General features: G+C 38.5%; 1 protein-coding gene across 3 annotated transcripts in view; it reads left to right on the forward strand.

The window, feature by feature from the left end:
* Window positions 1–24,224, forward strand: part of UGGT1 (UDP-glucose glycoprotein glucosyltransferase 1) — a 47,181-nt gene extending 22,957 nt beyond the window's left edge. For 2 of the 3 annotated variants that reach the window (XM_031053010.2, XM_005153962.4), the window contains exons 19-42: window positions 548–712; window positions 954–1,074; window positions 1,839–1,937; window positions 3,298–3,321; window positions 3,832–3,926; window positions 4,577–4,783; window positions 5,420–5,551; window positions 6,528–6,658; window positions 7,410–7,505; window positions 7,824–7,926; window positions 8,401–8,480; window positions 8,919–9,108; window positions 11,433–11,591; window positions 13,017–13,102; window positions 13,465–13,549; window positions 14,445–14,533; window positions 15,005–15,109; window positions 15,638–15,722; window positions 17,010–17,192; window positions 18,349–18,509; window positions 18,997–19,111; window positions 19,725–19,841; window positions 20,168–20,327; window positions 20,782–24,224. In XM_031053010.2, the coding sequence (XP_030908870.2) occupies window positions 548–712; window positions 954–1,074; window positions 1,839–1,937; window positions 3,298–3,321; window positions 3,832–3,926; window positions 4,577–4,783; window positions 5,420–5,551; window positions 6,528–6,658; window positions 7,410–7,505; window positions 7,824–7,926; window positions 8,401–8,480; window positions 8,919–9,108; window positions 11,433–11,591; window positions 13,017–13,102; window positions 13,465–13,549; window positions 14,445–14,533; window positions 15,005–15,109; window positions 15,638–15,722; window positions 17,010–17,192; window positions 18,349–18,509; window positions 18,997–19,111; window positions 19,725–19,841; window positions 20,168–20,327; window positions 20,782–20,807 (2,814 nt within the window). In that variant the 3' untranslated portion in view covers window positions 20,808–24,224. The remainder of the gene's footprint in view (window positions 1–547; window positions 713–953; window positions 1,075–1,838; window positions 1,938–3,297; window positions 3,322–3,831; window positions 3,927–4,576; window positions 4,784–5,419; window positions 5,552–6,527; window positions 6,659–7,409; window positions 7,506–7,823; window positions 7,927–8,400; window positions 8,481–8,918; window positions 9,109–11,432; window positions 11,592–13,016; window positions 13,103–13,464; window positions 13,550–14,444; window positions 14,534–15,004; window positions 15,110–15,637; window positions 15,723–17,009; window positions 17,193–18,348; window positions 18,510–18,996; window positions 19,112–19,724; window positions 19,842–20,167; window positions 20,328–20,781) is intronic. The other variant, XM_031053011.2, reaches the window with a different exon arrangement.
* Window positions 24,225–26,056: the final 1,832 nt, after the last annotated feature.

The raw sequence follows: 26,056 nt of genomic DNA on the forward strand, positions 1-26,056 counted from the left end.
TATCTAGTTCTCTTACAAGCCATGTACCTGCTTTGTTGTTACATTGGGTGACTTGTATTAAACCTTCAGTAAGTAATTATGTTCAGCACAAAGCTTTATATACTGTAATACATGTTTTTAAAAATCTATATGTATAGCACTAGAACCAAGTAGAAACATTCTTAAAAAATGAAAACCGTCTACCCTGTCTTACATTACAACTCCATTTGTTTCCATATGCAGAGTCAGGTTTCCTGTTGTGTATTTTTTGTTACTACCAGAACGTGCTCATTGGAATTAATCTGTTTACAGTCTGGGCTTATGGAATATTTTGCACTCTTGTATTATGAAGTAACTTTTTTTTCCTTTGAAACTCTGAAAGACAAGGCCATCTTGTACATATAAGATAAAGAAAATGTCTTATACATTAATAAAATTAGTATTCTAAATATGACATGAAGGTTAGAAGGACATCTTAGTGTCTTTGGTATAGATTTGTGGATATTGCAAGCAGATGCTCGTGGTAATGGGCTGATGCGGTAAAGCTACTTTTTTTCCCTGTATTTAGGCAGCAAGAGGTTACTATGAGCAAACGGGTGTAGGTCCTCTCCCTGTTGTGCTGTTCAATGGAATGCCTTTTCAAAAAGATCAGCTGGATCCTGATGATCTGGAAACAGTGACAATGCACAAAATCCTGGAAACAACAAGCATCTTCCAGCGAGCTGTGTACCTGGTAGGTGCAGAGTTTAGCTCTGACTTTAGAGAGAAACAACATTGGGAAAAACTAACTCAGAGGACCCTGAATAAATAATACATAAGACAGCTTAACTTGCATCAGTTCTTGGTTTGGGTTTCTGTTGGTGGATGTGGGTTTTCTTGTTGTTTGTATTTGTTTGGGATGTGTGTATGTGGTTTAAGTTATTAAGGCAAATAAATGTGAAATAACTAATACTGCTTTTTTCTTCTTTGTTCAGGGTGAATTATCTAATGACCAAGATGTGGTTGAATACATCATGAACCAGCCTAATGTTGTTCCAAGAATTAACTCAAGAATTTTAATGTCTGACAGAGAGTACCTAGATTTGACAGGAATGAGTAAGGGATGCTTTTAATTGCATTAAACCTGATGTATCCAATTTAAATACTTCTGCTATCCCAAGGGAAAGCTCTAGTGGCAAAGTGTCCAAAGGCACCCCAAGTGACATTCTAGCCCTGGGCGAGGAGAGATGTTATGTAAAACAGCAACATTAATGTCTACAGATTTTTCAAAACAGGATCTTATTTGATTTTATATAAGCCTTTAGGACAATATGACTCATGAGGCTGAGAAATTATCAATGCTAGTAAAAGCCAAGCACAGTCATATGATGTATACAGCAACAGCTTGGTTCTTATTTCTAACCTTCTTTTGAGCAGAGATTGACAGTCATCTTTGCAATTAAGATTAAGAACTTGTCATGTCTAAATGTATTAACACCCGGTGCATTGACTCTGCAGAATACTGACAGCATAGCAAAACCACTTCTAAAATTACTTTTTTTGACTGCTTGAAAAATAGTAACACAGTGGACTTCAAATGTATATTATTTACATAAATTAACTTCAACTAAGTGAGACTTGAACAGCTTTTTCAATTGACTTCTGCATATTCTGCATATCAAATATGCAATGTAGTTAATGTAACTTAGGAGACAAAAAGGTAACGTGAAACAACAGAAATATATTCTTCAGCTTAACAAAAAGCAAAATCGCAAGGAACAAAATGGGATGTGTTCTTAATGTTCTGGTGATAGTAGTGATTCTTCTTAATTTTACAGGGAATAGTTGCTTTGGCATCTAATACTTTTTCTCTTCCTCAGATAACTTTTATGTAGATGACTTTGCTCGATTTACCACATTGGACTCCAAAGATAAGACATCTGCTGTTGCAAACAGCATGACCTACTTAACAAAGAAAGGTAACATCTGCAGTGGATTATGAACCTAAATCTAATTTTATGTGTGTTTCCCAGCACAAGTACAGTTCTCAACACAGATGTTGAGCTTTGGTCAGGCCTGTGGGTAATGGCACAGTCCAAGTGTTAAAGAGAAAGATTTACTTTTTTTTATAAGGGTGAAACAAGAATGTTCTCCTCTTTAAACCCAGCCCAGCCTTCAATGAATAGCGAAGTCCTTCCCGACCTGCTCTTGCTATATTGCACATGACTGCCAGAAATGCAGCAGCATAAGCTCTGATCCTGCAGTGACACAGACTAGAAAATACAAAAGGGATTGTAACTCTCCATCCCATAACTCAAAATTACTTAAAGTTACATGGATTCAGAGGAAAATTATTGCTGCCCATTATGTAAGACAAGACCTAATGTGATCTCTGCTAGTTTTTTTGCTCCAGTACATGTACTGCTTGTTTGCAATGACAACATTGTTCTATTACATTCATACAGTCTTGTGCTAAATCTCATCTGTACTTCTCAATGTACAAAATGCATGCACAGACATAATACAGAACTTAATCAGGCCTTCCCTGTATCCATTTCAGTTAGGTATCACAAATAAGTCATTTAAACCGATTCCTCTTGTTCCTACCTGCTGTCTTAGACTCTCACAAGTTTCACCAGTACTATCTCCAGCCACTGCCACCTGCAGGCACTGCCTTAGATGTTCCCAGTACTCGTTCTGTCTCCTGATTGCCTGCAGTTCATGTTCAGTCACTTTGATCTGAACAAGTTTCTTGTTTTCCCTTTGTAACTTATTAATTAAACCTACCCCCCTGCATTCTCATGTGAAAGTCTGCATTAACTTGCAGTCCCATGGCTTGACAGTTTTGGGTCACTGCCTCTTAGGTCACTTAAGATATTTAATAACTGGTATCTGATTACAGCAATTCCTTAGCACATTTATTTTCTAAAATAACAGGAAAGTTATACAAGCTGCTGGCTCAGCAACAGTACTGAAACAGCACCATTCAGATAGCTTTTAAAGAGAGAACATAAATGGGTAACATCCAAGTTGTAATGGCTTGGCAGTTTTGCAAAGGGTGTTCAGAATGCCACCTTCATGGTATGGTATGGAACTGGTAATACATAGCATAATTAGTGCTGTAGCATGGAAATAAAGCATCGATCTACTTAAGGGGAACAAAAAAAATCAAATATAATTCTAATAAAATTAGTACAAGCTCACTGCCTACTGGACTTCAACTCTAGTGATTCAGTTATGTCCTATTCAGTGCTGCAGCTTCTTTGATACACTTTGGGATTACTATCACATTATTAATGTTTCTCTCCTTTCCCCTTTTCCTTTCTGCTTTTTGACCAGGAATGTCTTCCAAGGAGATCTATGGTAACTCATGCTTTAGCATTTTATATGTTGTTCTGGGAATATTCTGGATCCTTTATAACACTGGTTTTAGAACCAGCAGGAAATGAAGCAAGCGTTTAAATTCAAGTTTGCTTCAGCACTTTTTTCTCTATGCAAAACTGATTTTGGGAACTAACAGCTTCAGTACAAAGAAGCAGAATGTTGTGCCCTAGTTGGAATCTCTATTTATAGGTTTCTTTATATTTTTTAAATCAAAAAGGTATCAAACAAAAAATTATGAGCTTAGAAACAGTGATGCATGCTGTCCCAGGTGGGTTTTCTGAATGAGGCAAATGAAACCAATGTAATACCAATACTATTACTCTTGTCTACCCAAACATCATTGCTTAGCTTCATCTGTAGTTTTCCTTTGTAATCTTACTTGTTTTGAAATCTTTGCATGTGCATCATGTTTTTCCTCCAAATGAGGAAAACCTGAAGCTTTCCTTCCCTTTACCCTCAAATTTCTCCCACCCTTGTTTTAAATTGCAGATGACTCCTTCGTTAGACCAGTTACTTTCTGGATAGTTGGTGATTTTGATAAACCTTCAGGGAGGCAATTACTGTATGATGCAATTAAACATCAGGTAGGTGATGTTTTCATTTGAACAGGGTAGCGGTGCTAATAAAGCAGTAGGTAGAGGCTTGAAAAACACAGGTTGTGCTTCTTTCTGTTGTATGCCCTGGGGAGTTGGGTTCTCCCTGCAGGGTATCTAAACTGCAGCCTCATTTTATCTGTAGAGGCTGGGATATCGCTGACCTTCTTGTACTAGGACAAAATCCCCTCTTGGCATTATGATACCACAACAAAGGAAAGATGTTCTTTTAAGCCCATGGTCCAAAATTGAAGAGATCCGTGTTTTGATTTGGAGATGAACATGAGCATATTGCTCCCTGTCTCATTTGTTTTGAGAAGGCAACTGAATCATAATAATAGATAGCACTCCTGAATCACTGTTTTGCCACATCTCTTAGTGGTGGCTATGGTTCCTGGTTTCCTGTGTAACACACAATGTCTACAGGACATTACAGTGGTGCCTACATGTAAATTAAATACTTGATGTTAAGTTAGTTCACTCATCCTTTTAACCTTATGCTGTTATTTACCTAACTTGAAATCTCGTTTTCTGGTTAAGAAATACAAAAGCTTTTGCTATAGTGTTTATTGTAATAGTCTTCTCATTTAAAGTACACCTGAACCCTAAACCTTTCCTAATGCATGTTTTGTTAAACACAGAAATCCAGCAATAATGTTCGAATTGGCATGATTAATAATCCTAGTAATGATCCAAATAGCCAGAATACAGTTGTCGCTAAAGCCATATGGGCAGCTCTACAGACACAAACATCAAATAATGCCAAGAACTTCATCACCAAAATGGCCAAAGAAGAAACTGCAAAGGCACTAGAGGCAGGAGCTGACATCTTAGAATTTGCTGTTGGGGTAAGCATGTGTGTTGGCAATTACAAAGGTATGGTACTTCACTTGTTCTAATGACTGTTTTAGTGTAGTATGTTCATAGGCAAAAGATGCAGCAACAAAAGAGAGTAACACTGTTGGGTTTCCTGCTGCTGCTCTTTTTTTGTTCTGAAAGGCAGACTTACCTAAACATAACAGGCCATCTAAGAATAAAGTAAATCCTCATACATATCAAACCTGTGTAACTTTGAAAAGCAAACAAAAATGCAGATTCAGGGATGAATTTGAGTTAGCCAGGTGTTTCTTGGGGGGGGGGGGGGTAAGAGAGAACTATAATCCTTTTAAAAAGCCAGAAAAACCCTTAGATTTTTCCAGGTAGGTTTAAAAAGAGGCAAGAATCACTTAAGAACAGAAGAATGGAACAACTGGTCTAAGTAGGATCAATTACTAGGGCTGTGGCCATACATATCAGAAGTTGGGATAATGTTTCAAGGTGACAGGCAAGAACAAGGTGTAAGATGTCAAAGAAAAGAGACTGGGGATAAATTTTAGCAAGACATAAAGATGCTTGTGAATGGGAACAAACAGGGTGCATTTAAACAAACTGTGCAAAGTTGTACCTTTCTTTCGATTTCAATGTCAAATATTCTTTTCTTTCAGGGTATGGATACCAATATTTTCAAAGAAGCCTTTGAATCTCCCAAGGTGGATTTTATTCTGTCCCATGCTGTATATTGCAGAGATGTTCTAAAGCTGAAGAAGGGGCAGAGGGCTGTGATCAGCAATGGAAGGGTGAGCTGAAACACCAGACAGTAAAGGAGATATTGCACATGTGGGAAAGAAGCAGACCTTGATCCACAGGGTCTAGGGATCAGATAGAGTGTCTCAGCCTTCTGTAGGTCTCATCAGTCTTTAGGACTGCTTCCAGTTTGATTTATTCAGACCTGCGTGACCTGTTGTTTGTACTGTCTACAGTTAGTTGTTGGTGTTCTGTATAAATTCAGCTCTCAATAACAGAGTTGCTTTAATGTTGGCAGTAAACTGAGTCCAGGGGTGGAAAAGGATGATAAATTTCAAACACTGTGCTGCTACAATTCACTGGGCAAAACACTGCTCTGTTTGGCCCTGACCAAGGTGTCCTGGTCTCTTCCACTGTCTCTTTTTACAGTAGATTTAGCTTTAGATTGAGGAAATGATGTTACAGTAGTATTTCACTGCAAGTAATGAAACCCAGCTGTGTACATCATTAAGCTTTCTTCTGTATTCTGCTTCCTAGTTAGGGGAAAAAAAAACCCTAAGTTCCAGTGGTTACTGTATACTTCAATGGGTTAAAAAAAATCAAGTGATGAGTTGTGGTATTTTTTTTTCTCTCATGAGTAAAATAGCAGGAATTGTCTAGGTAGCTTTTAGGTTCTGAAGGCTAGAGGAATAAGATTTGCTGGAGTCTTGCAGGACTGCTGGAATTGGCCTGGTGTTCTGTTGCCCCTACAAGATGTAGTACTGCAGGTATAATTTAATATGCCTGACCTTTGCAAACCAAGTACTCAGTGAAAGTTTTAAGTGTGCATTTTATGCCTTAGTCTGGGATTCTTGTCTCTAAACAGTAAAGATTTATTTGTTAAAGTCTGCTGCTGTTGACATTAATACCAGCCTAAACAGTTAATACATACTAATACTGGGCTGAAGTATTTATTTCATGTATCTCTGAATCTTGTTTCAATGTCACCTTTATCTAATAATGCTGGTTCTGCCTTTTTTTGTTTTGTAGATTATTGGCCCATTAGAGGATGGTGAGATGTTCAATCAGGATGATTTTCATCTCCTTGAGAATATTATACTAAAGACATCAGGACAGAAAATCAAATCTCAGATTCAGCAGCTGGGATTTGAAGAAGATCTGTAAGTGAAAAAAGTGGTGGTACTCTGCTAATGTAACTGATTGCAGCCTGGAGAAAGCTTTATCAAGTACACTCTGGCAGGTGATTTAAGTCAGCTGTCACTGTAAATTCCAGAGAATTAATTAATTCAGGAAAGCTGACAGACCTTTAAGTTACGGTCCTGCTTCTTGGCAAAGCTGTGATGTACAAATCAATTTTCATTGAACTTTCAAGAGGTTTTGTCTGTAATCTTAAAAATGTATTCTTAAAATATCAGACTGAAAATTTGCAGGAATAATTAAAAGGAGGAAGTTGTCAGAAGTAATTAAATCTCTTCTAGTGATAGGCTGCCTCTTGCTCGAAAGTTTCACCACGTACAGGGTTGCTTCCTAGCTCTTATAGCTGCAGTGTAAAATGGGAAGACTGCTGTGAAACGAGGGTTTGATCTTAATGGCTTACAGGTCTAAGAGAGATTGGTGGAGTTCAGGAATGCAGTGCCTGTAGCATGGTTGACCCCTAAAATAAGCTGTTCTGTCACAGAGTTAAAACCCTTTGGCACCCTTAGTAATAAGGCAGCAACCTGTTTAAATCAATGACAGATTAACCCTAAATATGTTTAATTCTTCAGCACTTGTGTAGAGAGGTGTAGCAGAAGTGTTAGCTTGTGTATCTGAATTCAGTCTGCTTCTCTTTTGCTGCTAACTGGCAGCAGTACATGCATTTTTTTTCTGAGTATCTGTAAACTTGCCCCTACCCCCATTCTTTCTTTTCAGTGCAAGTGACCTGGTCATGAGAGTGGATGCTCTTCTTTCTGCTCAACCAAAAGGAGAGGCAAGGATTGAATATCATTATTTTGAAGAACGATACAGGTATAGGATTACTGGCATTTGCTGAGCAATATGCTTCTTTGTCTTTTATCACTCCCATTGTTTTATGTTGCACTTAACTTAAAAAGTCTAAGTAGCAATAGGAGAGTTTCCAACTGTTTTCAGGGCACAATGAGTTTCCACAAATTAATTTTATCTGTCTACCTCTCTATACATGTACAAATGTATTTTTTTCTCTAACTAGTTTCAGAAAGCACATAGCATTTAGGAAGTAATTTGACTTCAGATTGAGATGAACAGTGTTTTTTCTATGTGTATCCATATGTTTGATACTTTAAAAATGTTTTTTCTTCTGTTTAGTGCAGTTAAACTGAGACCGAAGGAGGGGGAGACATACTTTGATGTTGTGGCTATAGTCGATCCTGTGACCAGAGATGCTCAAAGACTTGCTCCGTTACTTCTGGTATGCATGCAATGTTGTGATGAATTTTATGGCCATTTCAGAAAGTTGTCTCAGTTCTGGAATTTTGGAATGTGTGTCTTCTTCCTTGACTGGGTGGTGACCTGTGGCCTTCTGATAGTGCCTCAGAGTTGCACATTTGTTAGTGAAAACAGTAATTAAATTATACTACACACCAACAAGGTGACGCTTGTATATTGTCTAGATAGCTTTTAGTTCCACCATTTTAACAGTTTAGTTTGCAGTGACTCTGTTCTTGAGGAGGAAAGTCCCTTCATCTTACATAGAATGCCTGTAATGTCAAGGAGCAGGCAGATGTTCTTAAAACTACCAATTTAAAGTTGGATGTGGTAAGCAAATGAGAAGGGAGGATGGAGAATGAGCAGGTAACCTGCCTCCTGGAGGTCCTGTCTATGAAAACAGTTGTCACCTTTCCTAATTAGCATTTTAAGGGATGTCTTTTTCTCATTACTTTAGGTTTTGAACCAGTTGATAAATATGAACCTGAGAGTGTTTATGAACTGCCAGTCCAGGCTTTCTGACATGCCACTGAAAAGGTAAGCAATGCCAGGGTCAACAGGAAAGAGAAAGAAAAACCTGTTGGAATGTGCAAGCACAGAAACATGGTCAGGTGTCGTTGAGGACATCTCAATAACTGCATTGAGCTTGTTTATATATAGCATCATTTCCCACAGAGAATTTGGGAATTTGTGCATAGCTGAAGGTAATTCTGCTTGTTTACAAGTTGGATGCTTTTTATTGTTTATAAAGTTAACTTACTAATCTTAATGGTTGAGTCTTGAGCATTCTGTTTGGTCCTTCAAGATGAACACTGTGATCTGTTCTAAGGTCAGCACAACCTGTGCTGGTTTGGACAAAGCCTTGGAGACATTGGAGTTCTGGGAAAGCTGATGCCATCGGCAAGTTCAGTGAGAGTGGAATATTTACAAAGTTTGGCAGAAATATGTTCTAACATTTTCTTTCTGAAATTGCAGCTTTTATCGCTATGTTTTGGAGCCAGAGATTTCTTTCACAGCAGATAACAACTTTGCTCCAGGACCAATTGCCAAGTTTTTGGATATGCCACAATCTCCATTGTTCACTTTAAACCTAAATACTCCTGAGAGCTGGATGGTGGAATCTGTCAGAACCCCATATGACCTTGATAATATTTACTTAGTGGAGGTAAGAGAAACCAACACGTTCATAATATTGCATTTAGATGGTGTTTTTCCAGGGCTTATTTTTGTAATGGTGAAGAAATACAGAATTTTGAAATTTTGCTGCACATAGAACTGTGGATATTAACACCTTTTACATTTGCACCCTGCATGTTTTCTAGGTGGCATGCAGGTAAACTGAAGTTCACTGTTCTCAGTTACTCATGGGTGCCTAAATCACAGGTTGAAAAATACTGCAGGATTGAAGCAGATCCTACAGGTGCTTTGAGTGTGTATACAACATTTCAGAGCATCCTGAGCTAGAAACAAAGAAACTCGTTGGGTATTAAATAACTTCAGTTTGTTAGTTGAAGAATTCTTTTGGGATTAGAGCTCCCTACAGCTCATGTCACAGCTAAAAATAAGACTTATGTTTAAAACCTTCTTAGAAATTTTGAAGTAAGATCTTAAGTCCTCTTCCAGAGAGTAAATTGTACTTACTTCCCCCTGCTCTGAGAAGCCACCAAACTGGTTTTAGCTCCCCTTTGCCTTCACAGCTTTTGTTATTGACAAACTCTCCTGTGGCACACAGAGGTATATGCAGTATCAATAAAACCGTAAAACTGGTTCAGCTGAAATCCACTCACTTGCAGTAGGTTTAGGAGCCGAGTGCTGCCTGAACAGGCCTTGAATTAGACTGTTAGAATACTTATCTGGGCAGTGCTGCCCCACATACATAGGGATAAGAAGGAAAGAAAGATTGAAGGGTCTGATCTTGAGCAGAAAAATTAGCTTAAAAAGGAAAAGAACATCTGTATGTACAAGTTGATGATTTTTCACTAATCTTTAATGGGATGGATAATTCAGTGCTAATAATCATTAAAGTTAGCAGTTAACTGCGAGAGGTTAGTTTTCGGCTCTAGAAATAGTGGGCTAGTCAGTGGTTACAAAATGCACTACACTAACAAGTCATGGTGGGCACTAAACATGATTCAAAATTAGAAAATCTATGTGTGATACAAAGTAGAAAATTTTGGATTTCATGGTACAATGTTACAATAATTAATGGTAAATGAGGCTGTCAAACAGTCTTATGTCCTGAAAGAAGCCATTATTTCATTGCCCTTGAAGAACTGCAGAGATATATATATATATATGTATCTGCGTATATGTATATATGTCTGCCATATGTGTGATGAAATTGTCAAACCCTTTAAAACTGGCCTCTTGAAAAGCAACACTCTGTATAACCTTGTGGTCACTACAAATGTGTGTTACTTTCTCATTGAACATTTCTCTTCTTACTTTTGCATCTCTCTGATACTGTTTGGGAATATGATGCAGTATAGTGGTAGAGTCCAATACTAGTTATTCCAAAATTTAGGAAATCAGGTGTTTGTTCATGTGTGGTTTATTTTTTCCTGTTTATTTTTGTTTGGGTTTAGCTTTTTTTCCATCTCTTAACTGTAAAACCATAAATGAACCACCAAATGGCTGATACTACTATGTGTTTCAAGCCCGACTCCCATGCACTATCTTAGATTAACTGAAATGAGAGAAAGGGGGATTAAATGCTTCAGGCATTTGAAGTACCATCCAAAGCTTCCAAATAAACAGTAGCTTTACTTCTGCAGGTGCACAATTTGTAATTCCTCATATGCAGCCTGTTGGTGCTGTAGCAATTAAACTGTCATTTTGGATGTGCAATGGGAGAAGATGCTTTGTGAGATCATACTGATGTTTTGGCTACATAGTGTTCTCAAGCTACAGCTGAATTTAGCCTGGTAGGGATCTAAGTTGGGTTTGGGTGTTGTTTTTTTTTTCTTTTTCTTTACTTTTCTTGGCACTTTTTGGTGTAGGAAAAAAGGAACTGGTATTTCTGAAAGTACTCTAGCACTCTGTAAGAATAATGCAGTGCAAAATAAATATTTATTTCAGATGATAAATACTAGATGAGACTACCTTTTAAACAGGTTTAGATTCCAAGTCCTGGAGCCCATCATAACTTTTTATGAGATGCCAGACCTATCACTCACTTGACTGCATTCTCCAATAAAATGCTTAAAATATAAATAGTAAAATAGAGCAACAGTCCTTCTCTTTTCTTACCCTAGCATCTTACCACCTGAGATTCAACTCTTTTTGGTCAGAGACACTCTTAACAATGTGTGTGTGAAGTCATTCACTTGAAGGAGCTGAGTTCTTTGATCCTTTTTAGGTATCTGTTTAATAAAATTATGCTGGTAAAATTGTTATTTAGTAACTGTGGCTATTTTAGATAGTAACTGAATCACTAAAAATGTGCACTTTTGAGCTAGTGCTGAATTCAACAGTATCTTTTCCTTACAGGTGGACAATGTTGTAGCTGCAGAATATGAACTGGAGTATCTGCTTCTGGAAGGACACTGCTATGATATTACTACCGGACAGCCACCTCGGGGACTCCAGTTTACACTGGGAACTTCAACCACGCCAGTCATTGTTGATACCATTGTTATGGCCAACTTGGTAAGCATTCAGTTGAAACTGGCAGCAAATAACTGGTCCTCCAATCAGCACAATCGCTTGCATAAACTATGAAGTATTTTCTAATATGTGGGTTATGGATATGTGGCATTACACTATGAAGTTGCTCACAAATATATCAGAACCACATAATTCCCAACACTTAATATCTAAAAGCTTGCAGTGTAGTTAGTTGTCTCTTACCTTTTTCAAGATGTACTCCTTTCCTTGCAGCTTGCTGAGAAGGGTCTTCTGGAATATCTTAAAACGATGACAATATTCTTTAGCAGCCTCTTTCCAGGAATGTCTAGACAGGGTACTCCTTAGACTATCCATTCTGGTACTGTAAGCCTCAGGTGGGCAGCTGTCTTGTTCTGGGACCCATTTCTTCAGGAGACCTGTGGAACATAGGGAGAGAGTCAGCAAAAATAGCTGACATTCTAGAAAATAGTGCAAGTGTGAAAGAATGGGAATTGCTTAATTTAGTTGAGGAAAGGTGATGGAAAGGGGTGAAGGGGTGAGGGGTATGAAAAGACCCCAGGGGTGAAGGGGTATGAAAAGACCAGGAACATGCCCTGGGCTTTTTTTATTACTTTGTATTTCTTATATATATATATATTATATATATATAATTATATATATATATTATAGAAAGCAGACTGGTTCATGAAATTGCATGTTTTTATTACTTTGTATTTCTTATATATATATATTATATATATATAATTATATATATATATTATAGAAAGCAGACTGGTTCATGAAATTGCATGCACACTACAAAACTGGGAGGGGCATAGAAGCATGACTACAAATGTTTGTATCTTCTATAGGTGCAATAGTCTAAATCACAGAAGAAAATATTCAGATCTGGAACCTCAAACTCCAACAAGATGTATATACAAAATCTGCATTTCACACTGCAATTTCTTAAGTGCTGCAGAAAAGATATCTGTAACTGTATGATATGAATTATGTTACTGTTTGCTGCTGTAGATGAAATGCCAGTCTGTAGAGCTTTAAAAATTATTTAGATTTAGTTTTGTAGGCAGACCTTTCATGTACTGCACTGTAGTTACCAGTGAGTGTTTTGAAACCCACTTACTCCCTCATGAAGACAAGGTTTTGCAGAAAAAAGCTTGCACTGTTTCAAACAAGGCACCCTGAAGACTCTCATCTATCAAATAATGCTGGACTTTTCCATATGCCTGTCTCGAATGGAAAAACCCCAACAATTTTGAATGGAACTTCTGGGATTTTTTCCTCCAGTTTTTAAGGACTTTAATGCCTTAAGGTTATGTTAATCAACTGGCTTACAAATAACTATTTCAAGTATTTAAAACAATGGGTCAAAATACATGACTTAAAAACTTGATTTTCTACATTTGTATTTTCTGGAAACTGACAAATGTTCTTTTTGCTTTATAGGGCTACTTCCAGTTAAAAGCTAATCCTGGTGCATGGACTCTAAGACTGAGAAAGGGCAGATCTGAGGATATCTACAGAATATACAGGTAGAACAGATATAACAATAATTCAGTCTTTCTCTTGTGAAACTTCTGAGCTAGGTAGGCATTGTGTATGTGAATCTAACAGTTCAATTGCCACAGCCTAGTGAACTGAACAGCAAGGTACGTTTTGTACTGAACATAAGTTACGTGAGATGAATGGAATTAATTAATTTAAAAAAACCCAGTAAGTAAGTAAATAATGAATTTTAAAAAACCCAGTAAGTAAGTTCAGGTACTTGTATTTGTTTCATTTCCACATGTCTCAAACCTGTTTTACAATGCTAAGACTTAAAACCATGTAGAAAAGTACATAGAAGAAAAAGAACACATTTCTGCATTGTAGTAAAGGTCTACTCTATTTTCAGCCATGATGGCACAGACTCTCCACCTGAAGCTAGTGAAGTTAGTGTTGTTCTCAACAACTTCAAGAGCAAAATTATTAAAGTGAAGGTGAGTTTAAAAGCTAGAGCTTCTCTTAAAAAAACATTGACCAGTAGTGGGGAAGAAACTTTTATTAAGGCCTGATGATCTCTTCCTATAAACACACAGTTGGGGCAGTTTATGTAACATTCACATCACAGTATCAATAATAAGAGAATTATCAGAAGACATGGTTTGGTATTTTGAAGCAGGAGAGAATGACATATAGGTGCTGTTCCATTTGTATGCCCATGAGAAACAATTATGCTCATGTTTTACTGACTCAGTTGTGCTTGTGACTTCAGAAAAAAACAAGTCAGTTTTGTATGGCCTGTATACATATGGTAATAAATATTCAGTCTTTCCATTGAGCCAGTATTTTATCTGTTACAGATAAATTTTATTCATCTGGCAATAAATTATTTAAATTAAAAAGATTTTTTTTAATATATATATATAAATAAAAGGTAAACTTAAAAGGTAAATCAGTAATTTGTCTGTCTTTAGGGTTGCCTGTCAGATAACAAGAGCTGAAAAGATTAAGGAGGACAACTGATAAGACAAGTGATGGTTATCATACATCTGGCTCACTAGCCAGTAATACCATTTAGAAATGTAAGGGAGAAGCGGGAGCATTAGTTGGTTTCTTTGAGTTTTTTTCTTTGTCAGTCTCTGTCACTGAGAACCTCTTTGCATTTTAACCATCTAGACTAACATGCCTTTAGTGTCTGAAAACAGCTTTGGCATCCATCCTGAAAATGTCAGCTCACTTCTGAGCTGATTCTCCAAGCAGCTTAGGTCACCTGTCAGCTCATTCTACTGGGCAGAATTCACATGGATACAAACAGAGCCAGTATCAAAATCACAATCCATGTCTGTTTGGGAGTTGTGGTTCCAGTCACCAGAGCCGTATTATGCTTTACAGGTTCAGAAAAAACTGGATATGATGAATGAAGATCTACTAAGTGATGGTACCAATGAGAATGAATCTGGATTTTGGGAATCCCTCAAATGGTAAAATTAATTCCATAATAACCTGAAACTCTCTGGAAAACTATTTGATGATAGAGTTTGATCTGTGGTATTCCACAGCTATCTATTAAGACTCCTTGAATTTAGGGCTATCTTTTGTAGGACCCCTCTGCTGCTAGAGACCAGGGTGTTGCTTTGCACCTGGCTTGCCTTCCCTTATCCCCACTGCTACGTGGGAGGCTGAAAACATTGTTCATTTCCAGCAGCTGCATCTCTGCCAGCAATCTTTCAACTGAGCTAGTGTTCACAGATAAGACATTGGTACTTCCACACCTGCATCTACAGTACTCTTTCTTGTGGAGGATAGCCTGACCAGCACGGGGGAAGGACACCAAACCCCACAGCTGTGCTATGTTAAACCAACACTGTAGCAATTCATCATCTGTTGCACTCTTTCCTGTGTAACTGTCCCTTACTCTCTTGTCCTTTATATAAATCCGTTTATCCTTTCAGGGGATTCACAGGAGGACAAAAGAATGAAGATGTGAAACAGGATAAAGATGATGTACTAAATATATTCTCGGTGGCTTCAGGACACCTGTATGAAAGATTCCTACGGTGAGTCTTGGGGTCTCAAATCATAATGTGCCCTGATTTTCACAGAAGAAAGGTTAGAATTTGCAAGAATATAAAAAAGCCCCAAAACTTTCTCAGCAGCTCAGAAGTCCTCTAGATTCTGCATAACATTCACACATTCAAACCAGACTTGATGGCATTGTCACTGTCCTACATTTTCTCACTACAGTATAACCAAATCCAAATGTATTGTTAGGACACTATAGAGTAAGTTGTAGTTGCTTTGGAAAAGAACTTCCATTCTCAAAGGACTGTGAAAGCCAACAGGCTGCATATTCTGACTCATTAAAATAAAAAGATTGTGAGAGGTTTAGTTATTCTGTAGACAAAACCAAGCAATCTGCAATAGGCTGAGGCTACACACTTCATGTGTGAAGATTAAGTTACCTGTCACAGTTACTAGACTGACTGCAGTTAGCCTAGCAATGTAAACCAGCAATCTGTAATCTGTGACACAGCTGATTTCTAGCAGCTGTTTCTGTAAATGCTTTATCTTTTTTCTTTTGATAGCATAATGATGTTGTCTGTGCTGAAGCACACCAAGACGCCTTTAAAGTTTTGGTTTCTGAAGAACTACTTATCACCTACGTTCAAGGTTTGTAACTCATTAGAAAATTACTCTGGGGTGGGGAAAGCTTTTGGCTTTCAAGTTGCAGCCTCTGTAACATACTGTTGTGTAAGCACATGCACACCTGTCTGTATACCTTCTGTTTTGACAAAGAATCGAGTTGGTGTAAGCTGGCAACTGTCTAGAAAGCTGTGAGAAATAACAGGCAAGTTGACAGTAGACTCACGCTGCAGGTAAATATTTAAGAGAAGAGCACATACTAGTAGAATCATACTTGAAATAATCTGAACTGACACAAGAAAGGTGTAGATTTTAAGATAAAATACAGGGCTATAAACTTACATCTAACACATAAAGGTTGAAAGATTATAGGAAAAAAGCCTACCAACAAAGCAATACCTGTGACTAGGTGTGGAGGCAGCCCCATAAGAGGAGACAATAAGACCACATTTCAGGCTGACGAGATTACATGAGTGGTGCATGGTAAGGAGTGATGCAGGCCCTAGGTAAGTATACCTGAAAATACTTGTGGATTATAGATTATATGTGAGACATCATAAAACAAACAGCAGTATTCAAAATAGAAACCATAGGTAAATGAATGTTAAGAGACTGAAACTTGCAATATTAGGAAAGAGCATTTCTGAGAGAATCTCACATGTTCAGCATGAGCTCAAAGGGGGGAAATTGGCAGTGTCTCTGTTGCTACAACCATGGACTGTGCTGTGACTGCTGTTGTCAGTCACCTCTTGCAGTGGTACAATGAAATGCTTCCCTCCTCTCTTCCTATAATGGCTGTATTGTGCCAGCATCTCTTGACTAAACTGTACTCTCCCAGTGTCAGAGGAAGCCTCACAGATGAGAATGTCAATTGCTTTGACTGTGAGGCCAGTTCTAGTAAAGAATTTCTCCAAATTACGTTCTCTCATTTTATTATTCCCAATTTCACTGCTTTGTACAGCCCTAAGTAACAGTTCTCCCATCTGAAATTTTATGGTTTGAGTAATGCATTCTTTTAAGCTGATCTGTGGATCACTATAAAATGGCTCATAGGTAATTGTGTGGGGCAAAATGCCAAAATATTTAGTTGTTTGATGGAAGCTGGCTTTATAATTTGTACCGATTGTGCCGTTTGGGGTTATGCCTTTGTTTGGAGTAACAAGGAAACTATAGTTTCTCTTTGTGGTATTTCATTTGCCAATGTTCCATGCTTTACTATAGGACAGAAGTCTATCTTTTGTAATGCACTTTTCTTTTTCCTACAGAGGAACAAAGAACTGAGATAAGCTATTTTTTTCCCCCCTTCCTTTGCAGGAGTTCATCCCATACATGGCAAAGAAGTATAACTTCCAGTATGAGCTTGTCCAGTATAAATGGCCACGCTGGCTTCATCAGCAAACAGAGAAGCAGCGTATCATCTGGGGTTACAAGATCCTCTTTCTAGATGTGCTCTTCCCATTAGCTGTTGATAAAATCCTGTTCGTGGATGCTGATCAGGTAACATAGAGGTTGAAATTACTTGATATTTTCTTTTTTCTTTAAGAACAGTATGTTCTTGAGTACAGTTTCTGTTCTTGGAAAGGTTACAAGTTTAAGCCCTTTGCAGGCACAATTGATGGTTGATTCTGTAACTATAGCATGCTTCAGTGAGTGTTGTTTTTCCTGCCTGTTCCCACAAAGATTGGTTTTGTTGGCCTGTACTTTTCTTTTGGCTGGTTCCTCATTCACTCACTCTGATTCCAGCAAGTTTGCCAAATAGATTCTTGTTTCACCCTTCCGTTTTCCAGTTGTGACTGTTCTCCCAGCCTGCAGCTCACTTACCACATATGATGTTTTCCTAAGTCACTAAACACCCTCCCACCCCCCTGCTTCCCACTTGGCCAGACTTAAGTGGCTTTCAGAGGTGCGGGAGGTCAGATCCCCTGTGCATAAAGCCATATTCTGCTGCAAAGCAAATGGTATAAGGCTTTGGATGTGCTTATTGCCTGGAGGGTTTGGAAGTACAGGATACATGCTCATGAGAGCTGCCAAAAAAATTCCTTCAAAAAGATACAGGAAACTGAGAAGTACAGATTATCGACATCTAAGTAAAAAATGCCTTAGGTGTTCTGGCATAGGTACAGTGTGATCCCATGTCAGTTAAAACTGTTACAACTCAAGTATCACCTAGTATAGATTTTCATCAATGCTGTTCTCATTTGAGACACTTTGCCATAATTACAGAAGAGATATTAATGCATTTTTCCCACCAGAGTGATATTTTTAAAGTAGTATCACTGCCACATCATCTGTGTCAAAAAGACATTAAAAAGCCTTCATCCCTGAAGGGTTTGTGAACTTTTCAAGAGGAAAGGATACAAAGGATCACAGCAGAGTTCACAGTGAGAATTCTTGCTGCTTATTAAGCAATAATTTGGTACTCCAGCTGTCAGACCAACCCCCATCAGTTTATTTTAAGCTCTGTTTTAGTTTTTCCAAGGGCAGCTTTAAACACCTTTTGTGCTCTTTCTTTACTACATATACACAATGCAAAAGACTGGAGGGTATAATGAGTAATTCTTCTTCTGTTTGCTCAGTTTCACAGAATGACCAGCATTTCCAAAGAACTGGTGATTGGCCTCTGCTTTCTAAATAAAATGTCCTTTCCTTTCAGATTGTGCGCACAGACCTAAAGGAATTACGAGATTTTAATCTAGATGGTGCTCCTTATGGATATACTCCATTCTGTGACAGTCGAAGAGAAATGGATGGCTACAGGTTCTGGAAATCGGGATATTGGGCAAGTCATCTAGCTGGAAGAAAATACCACATCAGGTATTGAAGAATTCAGTTTTCTTCCAAATAAGAGGGGGGGGATGCTTTTGCTGCTGCTTAGAACTAGAATAAAACTAGCTGAGGTGAAAACAATGCTGCAGTGAACCACTTGTTGCTTACTGTTGCCTCTTTAAGGTTCTTTTGCCTATGATCCATTTGAAGCCCTAGGGGCACTGAAGTCACTTTCAGTGTGCTACAACTTTTACAGATGAAGAACTGAAGTGTTAACTAACCAGACATCTTCATTTGTTAATAACAAGTGTTGGAAGAAGGGACTGCATGACAGCAAAGCTAAGATAGATTTGTTGGATTTTGGTTTTTGTACGTACCATGACCTCGTTAGAACTGCTTTCCTGCCTTGTCTTAGATAACTGGATGTACTGCTACCAAGAGATTGTTTTAGCATACTGTATCTTGGGGTTTACTGGGGCTGCAGTAAGTTACCCATTAGTCAAATGTCATTACTAATTGCATCATCTCCATATAGTGCTCTGTATGTTGTGGATCTGAAGAAGTTCAGAAAGATAGCAGCTGGAGATCGACTCAGAGGACAATATCAGGGTCTTAGTCAGGATCCTAACAGTCTGTCCAACCTTGACCAGGTGTGTTTTTATTGGGTTTGTGTTGCTTTATGGGCTATAATGGCAGACTGGGACCTCTCCTTCCCTGGCCAAACTTCAGTCACAGCCAGATGTCAGTAAGCCGGTACTGACAACACCAGCCGTAACAGCCAGGTGGAAACAACACCTTACTCTTAAATGTCTTAAGACTATCAAATTTTCCAGTATACTTCTAAACAAATACGTAACACAACTGGGTATTTGTTTCTTGGGCTGTCCAGCTCCAAGTACTTTACTGTGCACTGACTTAACACCAAAATAAGACTTGTATTGTGGCAGATGATAAAAATAACAAGGTTTTAATCCATTAGGAATAGTTTTCCAAACTTATCCAGTACAGATTTGATACTAGATTCATATTATTGCTTTACTGGTGTTTGCTAAATAACTGATTTTCAACAAAGTAAGATTAACAGTTATAGTATGCAGATTTTTCCCCAAAGGATTTTGTTTGGAATGGAATGAAATGTCGGTTCAACAGATATTTGCGCTGGAAAAAAAAACACTCTTTACAAAAGTTAAACTTCTCCATACTATCTGGTTTGAGGGTTATTCCTCCTACCCTGCACATACTAACTCGTATTCTTCACACCAGGATTTGCCTAACAACATGATCCATCAGGTGCCAATTAAATCACTGCCACAGGAGTGGCTGTGGTGTGAAACATGGTGTGATGATTCCTCAAAGAAGAGAGCAAAAACCATTGATCTGGTAAGTACAGTATGGCTCCCTCAGTCTTATGTCACAATAGAGTGACCAATTTTAGAGGCACTTCCCTACTTCAGACCTAGGCACCTGTATTGTTACCTAAATGTTTTCAGCATTTCCGGTTTTTTCCTTTAGCTTCTGTATTTCTCTTACCTGGAGCAGTGGCATTATTGTGAATTTGGAAAGAGACTTTACCCTGTACTCCACCTAAACCCAGGCATGTGTGGTTCACCAACAACAGATGGCAATCCACCAGGGGGAAGCATACCTCGAGTAAATGAACCTTTTTTACATATTAAGTATCTGAACAATTCCTGTTTTGTTTGCAGTGTAATAACCCGATGACCAAAGAGCCCAAGTTGCAAGCAGCAATGCGTATAGTTCCAGAATGGCAGGACTATGATCAAGAAATCAAACAGCTCCAAAGTCTTTTCCAGAAAGAAAAAGAAACAGGAATACCAGCTGAGATGCCAGGACAACACACACATGGTAATCTTTCAAGCAATTTCCGTACTACTTCGAGGTTTTTCCTATATCTCTGGAGTAGTGTTAAGTTGCATACTTGCTCACTGTAAGCCTGCACCATGCAAAAGCTTGCATGGACAAGCTGTTAAATAATGTGCATTTTAATAGGACAGAAGGACCTTGGTGAGCAAGGCTGGTGTAACTTCACCTGCTTCTGAAACCTAGAGAACAGAGAGCTCTATTGCATGCTTGTTCCAGCTGTGTTAAAGACGCTCACTGTTCCTGCAATTTTATGACCTTGGCCTTATCTTAAATCTTAATTAAAGTGCCACTATACAGAATGAGTATGAATTGTACTTCAGTCAGGGGTAACCTTGCAAAGAACAAGTCTTTGGCTGTTTAGGTACTAATTTTCAAACCAATCTGCCAATTGGGGCAGCTGGAAACAGAATATTCATTTTTCTCTCCTCTTCAACAGATCCAGCAGCACATGTGGAATTATGATCCATGGAGAAAAATTCACCTTAGACTGTTTCATAGACAATTTTTATATGGAAAGCTAGGGTTTTTTTCTGGTATGTCTGCAAAACTGCTGAATAATTGAATGGGGTGGTGTATGCATTTTTATTACTTGCCTTTGGGTTAATTTCTGCATATGAAATAGGATCGGGATTGCTGGAATTAGCATTACTGGTCTTTTGCACCTGTGGTGGAGATGAAAGAGCCCAGGATGGAATTTGGCATTTCAGAAACAAAACTTCAAAACCCACTGGAAAAGCCAAGAGCCTGTTCCTTCAGCTGTTGCTACCTCCACCACTGATGAAGATCCTGTTAGCCTCAGATCTGACTCCAGAGCTTGGAAATCACAGACCCATTGAGCCACTGGCTAGAACATAAGTCCTAACCTCAACAGATGGAGAGAATTTTTCCAGGTACCATTAAAGGCTCAGACTCATGCCTTGAATGGGATACTGTTTTATCTGCAGAATTTCAAATGGTCAGAATTGCTTCTCAGATTTGTTCAGTATGCCCCTGGTTTTGTAAAAAAAAATCTAATATTACTTAGATTTTCTGTTTCCTGTCTTCATTTACTGGCCAATTTTTTGGTGGTTTGGCTGAATGTAAAGCTATCACAATCTATTAAAATGTCCACCCAAATACAAATGCCTACACTTACAAAGTGAGCAGAACATAGAATTTGACACCCTAGCCCACCTGACTTGAACTGAAGTGCCCTCCCTCCTTCCTGCTCCAAGTTTAAATCAGTCTGCAAAACTAGTAGGGCCTTACTATTGCTGTGGTTCACTGATTCACGAATGTGTTTTGTTATGAAATCTGTGGAAGCTTGGAAGTTTATCATCTTGTACATTTCATTAACTTTATTTTTCTTCAAACAGATGTTGTCACATCAATAAAAACTTTGGTGTTCTTAGGTCTTAAGCTTTAGTTCACACTCAGTCGTTTGAGCATCATTTTTGCTTGCACACTTTACAGTCCTAATTTGATTTTGGAGTTTCTGAATATTTCGCCTGCATTTGTTTTCATTCTGTGCCCAGACAAAAGAATTAATCATCATTCATATCATTCATATTCATGTCAATTTTTAAAGGAGATACTGCCATAGTTCTGTTATGAACCTACCAATTTAAAAAACTCAAACCTCATTCTGTAGGATTATTGACGGCTCCCCCAAAACATGGAGAAGTTGAAGAGTTGAAATTTAAGAACTAAAGTAGTATTTCTAGCAGTAAAATATAATTCCCTATGTACTGGGATCGTTTCTGCCTCCCATGTTTTTATATAGGTTAATGTTCTGTGCTGTGAGAGCATCGCAGTAAAGATAATCCTGACTTCAGAAACTCTTCTAAAATTCTTCTATTATACATTCTGTAGATGTTTTGGTGGAATTTGTTAGCTCTATAACTGCTGGCTTGAACTGTTCAATAGGGCAGCTGAACAGAAAAGCAGCTCTTCTCCAGCCAGCTCCATAAAGGGCCTATATCCCTAACCCAAACTCTTAAAAAAAACAAGAAAAGAGCGAGCTGGGGGTCCCTTAAACACACATTGCTGGCACTGGTGACAAGGTCAGTAAATTAATCAGGAACACTGCCCATATGCTTCTGGTGGGTATCAGAAGCAGGTGATTCTAGAAAGGTATTGGAAAGGACAGGTTATAATCCCCCCCCTCTCCTGAGGGAAAGCTCTGCAAACATGGGGGGTGGATATCAAACCAGGAACTTCAAGATATGAGTTATCAGCTGGGGTATTTTCCACTTTGTGAGTTTCTAAATTCAGAGAATCTCCCTACTGCTCTCTTAAGTTACAAGTGGCTTACGCTTTTCATCAAAACTGTTCCACTTAAGGACAAGCAGACTTACTCTAAAATGATTTTTCTTTTTTCTAGTGTAAAAACCCATAATGTGCTTGCCCACCAATTAATTACACACTATGTTAATTAGCCTGTTCTAAACAGATAATACAGCACATGTAAGATTACCCTTTCTATGTTCAGCTACCACATCTGCCTCTCTGGAGCACATGGAATGAATAGCACAGAATCAGGTAGGCAGCAGCTGTCCAACAGTTTCATTGAGGACAGTAGAGGAGAACAGCTTAGGATGAATGGTGTGTGAGCAGGGAAAGAATCTGCCCAAGCCCTCAGAGCAAGAGATGCCGGTTTTCTGCAAACCAAGACCCTCTCCTATCTAGAACCACATCTTGCTGCCTATATTATTTGAAGCTAAAAGAAAGAAGCAAGTAACCTCTTATATTCAGCACAGAATTTACAATGGTCTGTTTGGAGTTGAATAGGGAGAAAATATTCTTAAATGTCAGTTATAGATTTGTCTTTTTTTTTCCTCAGTTATGCTCCTCCATTCTAATAGTGAATGTATGCACTTAACTCCCCACTTTCTTTACTTGTAAGAACTAGGAAGCCATGGAGGATGTTTTTGTTCCCTCTAGTTAACAGAGACCATGCTCTTCTGTTCAGCTCTTTTTTAGGAAAAAAAAAAAAATCCATCCAATTTACCACTGATATAGAAAACACCCATGAACATGTATTGTGAGATTTGTAACCTATCCCAGTACTCTTTAAGAGTCCTGGACCTGTTCTCAAGTACATTATAAAATGCACATGGTACTAATCTTTTTGAATGTGAACTGCTCCAGTTTTTCCTGGGAAGCCACTGTTTATTTGCACAGAAGAATAGCAATCAGACAGGAGAACAGTCACTTACTGTGAATCTGTGCATAGTGCTCAACTGAACCATAAAAGAAAACTTCTGACAGGTCTGTCTAGAAAGCATCTCGGAGCAAGTTGATTACTGAAATATGATCATACCACTGATGGCCTGCTCCTCTAAACTGTTAAGACTGATAAGCAGAAATAGAAAGTGGGGATTACAGAGATCACAACGTAATTTTGGATCCCTCAGACTAGAAAGGCCACTTATGTGACACAATGATGACACTGTTCCCAATCTTTGGATACAAGCAGCTTGCCCTCTTGGTGAAAAGAGCCATACTGAAAAATGCCCAGTACTTTATTTTAAAAGGATGATTTCACTGCCTTGCTAGAAAACAAATAGCAGAGAAATATGTTTTTAAGTTTTTTCTTTCATTTAGCTCTTGGGATGCAAAGGAAATGTAAGGGGTGGGACATGTACAAAGCAGTAAATACCCAGTGACAATCTTAAAAAAAAAACTATTTGTTTTAATATAAACTGGTTTGCATATCCAAATTTTCTGTAGTCTGTTCAGGAACATATCCTAACTCAGCGTGGCACTGATACCTACTGACCCAAGACATTGGGAGTTATTCTGTCCTGAATGTTACCTGAACTGAGATTACAGTAAGTTTCCCAGTACATTGGCAACAATAATACCTGTCTACCCTAATAAAGCCTTTTCTGTTCTTTACTCTGTCTCTCTCATGTAATTTACTTTGGATCTGATAAGTGATGCTTTAATGGAGTTGCTTACAGGACATTTTTCACTTTCTCTTGTATCTAAGTGTCCGGATACTGTTGAAAAGCTTCTATAAGAGAAAATTAGAGTTCCTCCAAGCCAGTCTTGTTAATTGTGGTATTAAAGTAACCCCTAAACTGAAAATCTTTCATTAAATGACAGAAGTGTTTTATGCTTCAGGTAGATTTACATCTTTTTCAACTTTACCTATAAAAACAAAAAACCCAAACGCCCAGGTGCTTCTACATCAGTTTTGTTCATTTGATTAAGTTTTACACTTAACATATTCATAGTGAGCACTCAGAGAAGTTAGGATTTTCTCAAATAATACTTTCAACTACAAAGCTGTGTCTGCATCTCTTTCAGTGGTGGGAATGAATTCCAAACTCTTATGGCACTCTTGAGAAAAGCCTCTCAACCAGAGCATCTTTATTAATCAAAGACCTATAAAATACAGAAAGCTCCGTTGTATGACACAGAAATACGTATTTGGTTTCCTGCAGCTGTTTGAACTCGCACAGGTTTGGAACTGAGAGCAAATCCTAGCAGACTAAAAGGGGATAAAGGAAGCAGCCAGAAAGAATAAATACATGCCATATGCCTATTTCCTCCTCAACCAAGAAAGGGTTTCGCACCACCCTTCTAATTATCAAAGTAAATATTTAAGCATGTGACTGTACATACAACAGAATCACAGAATTACAGAATGGATACATGGGTTAATGTCCAAGAGTTATTTTCCTCCACCCCCAAAGTTCTGGGGGTGGGGAAAGGGGGGAAAGGATGGGGGACTAATACAAGAAACTTACACAAGGAATTAGAACTATAGTTGAGGAAAACCCAGTTTCTTTATGGCTTGGTCCAATTAGAAGGTGTCAAGCACTGCAGGATGCTTGTATTCTCTCATGGTCCTTTTAAAGGCCATGACAGAAAAAAGGAAAGCAGGCACTTGAAAAGCAGAGGTCCAGGGTTACCTGAGAGCATTATGAGGTGAAAGGGTACCTTTAGAACCAGAAATACACACTGGCTGCACCCCCTTGCCTATGGCATATCAGATCCACACTGTGTAAACCTGCAACCACAGCTTTGCTGCAGCATTAGCTAATCTCTTCAGAACAAAGCATGGCAAAACTCCCCTCACCTCCGCGTTCCTCCATGAGTAGCATTTGATTTTGATATAGAGAGCCATCCTTTAGTAAGGAAGCATGGTGCCTCCACCAAAGAATTTGACAAAGAATTAAAGTAGTACTTTACCCAAAGCTCTGTTCAGTGCTGCTACTGGTATATTCAGCACAGCAGCTCAAGTCCCACACCTATCCGCACAGGAGGGACAAAAGGGAGGAGAAGCTTCTACACCCATCTCAGGCACTTGATTCATTTATTGTTTGCCTTGTACCATTTCGGCTCTTACGGGGAAACAGATCTGCAGCTGTGTGAGGGTAAGTAGTGCTTTGTCTCCAGGTAAATAAACCACCTTTCCAGACACTGCTCTTGCTGCCTGTTTCCATCTATTGATCAAATACTTGCACTGACTTAAGTCATTAAAATACACTTCAGTGTCATACAAATTACAATAGCTAGGGTGCCTTTTACATCAGGGCTTAGAAGTAGTGGCGGAGATATCTCATGCCAGTCTTACAAGCACACACACTTTGCTAAGCCTGAAGAGCCATTCTCTACATACTTGTTTGGCCTGGGTTCCTGTCCAAGACACACATGGCAGTGCCTGAGCATACGAAAACATCCCTGCAACTGAGCAAACAGCACAGCCCAGCACTCTCAGC

The sequence above is a fragment of the Melopsittacus undulatus genome, chromosome 6, assembly GCF_012275295.1.
Source record: "Melopsittacus undulatus isolate bMelUnd1 chromosome 6, bMelUnd1.mat.Z, whole genome shotgun sequence".
NCBI classification, from domain to species: Eukaryota; Metazoa; Chordata; class Aves; order Psittaciformes; family Psittaculidae; genus Melopsittacus; species Melopsittacus undulatus.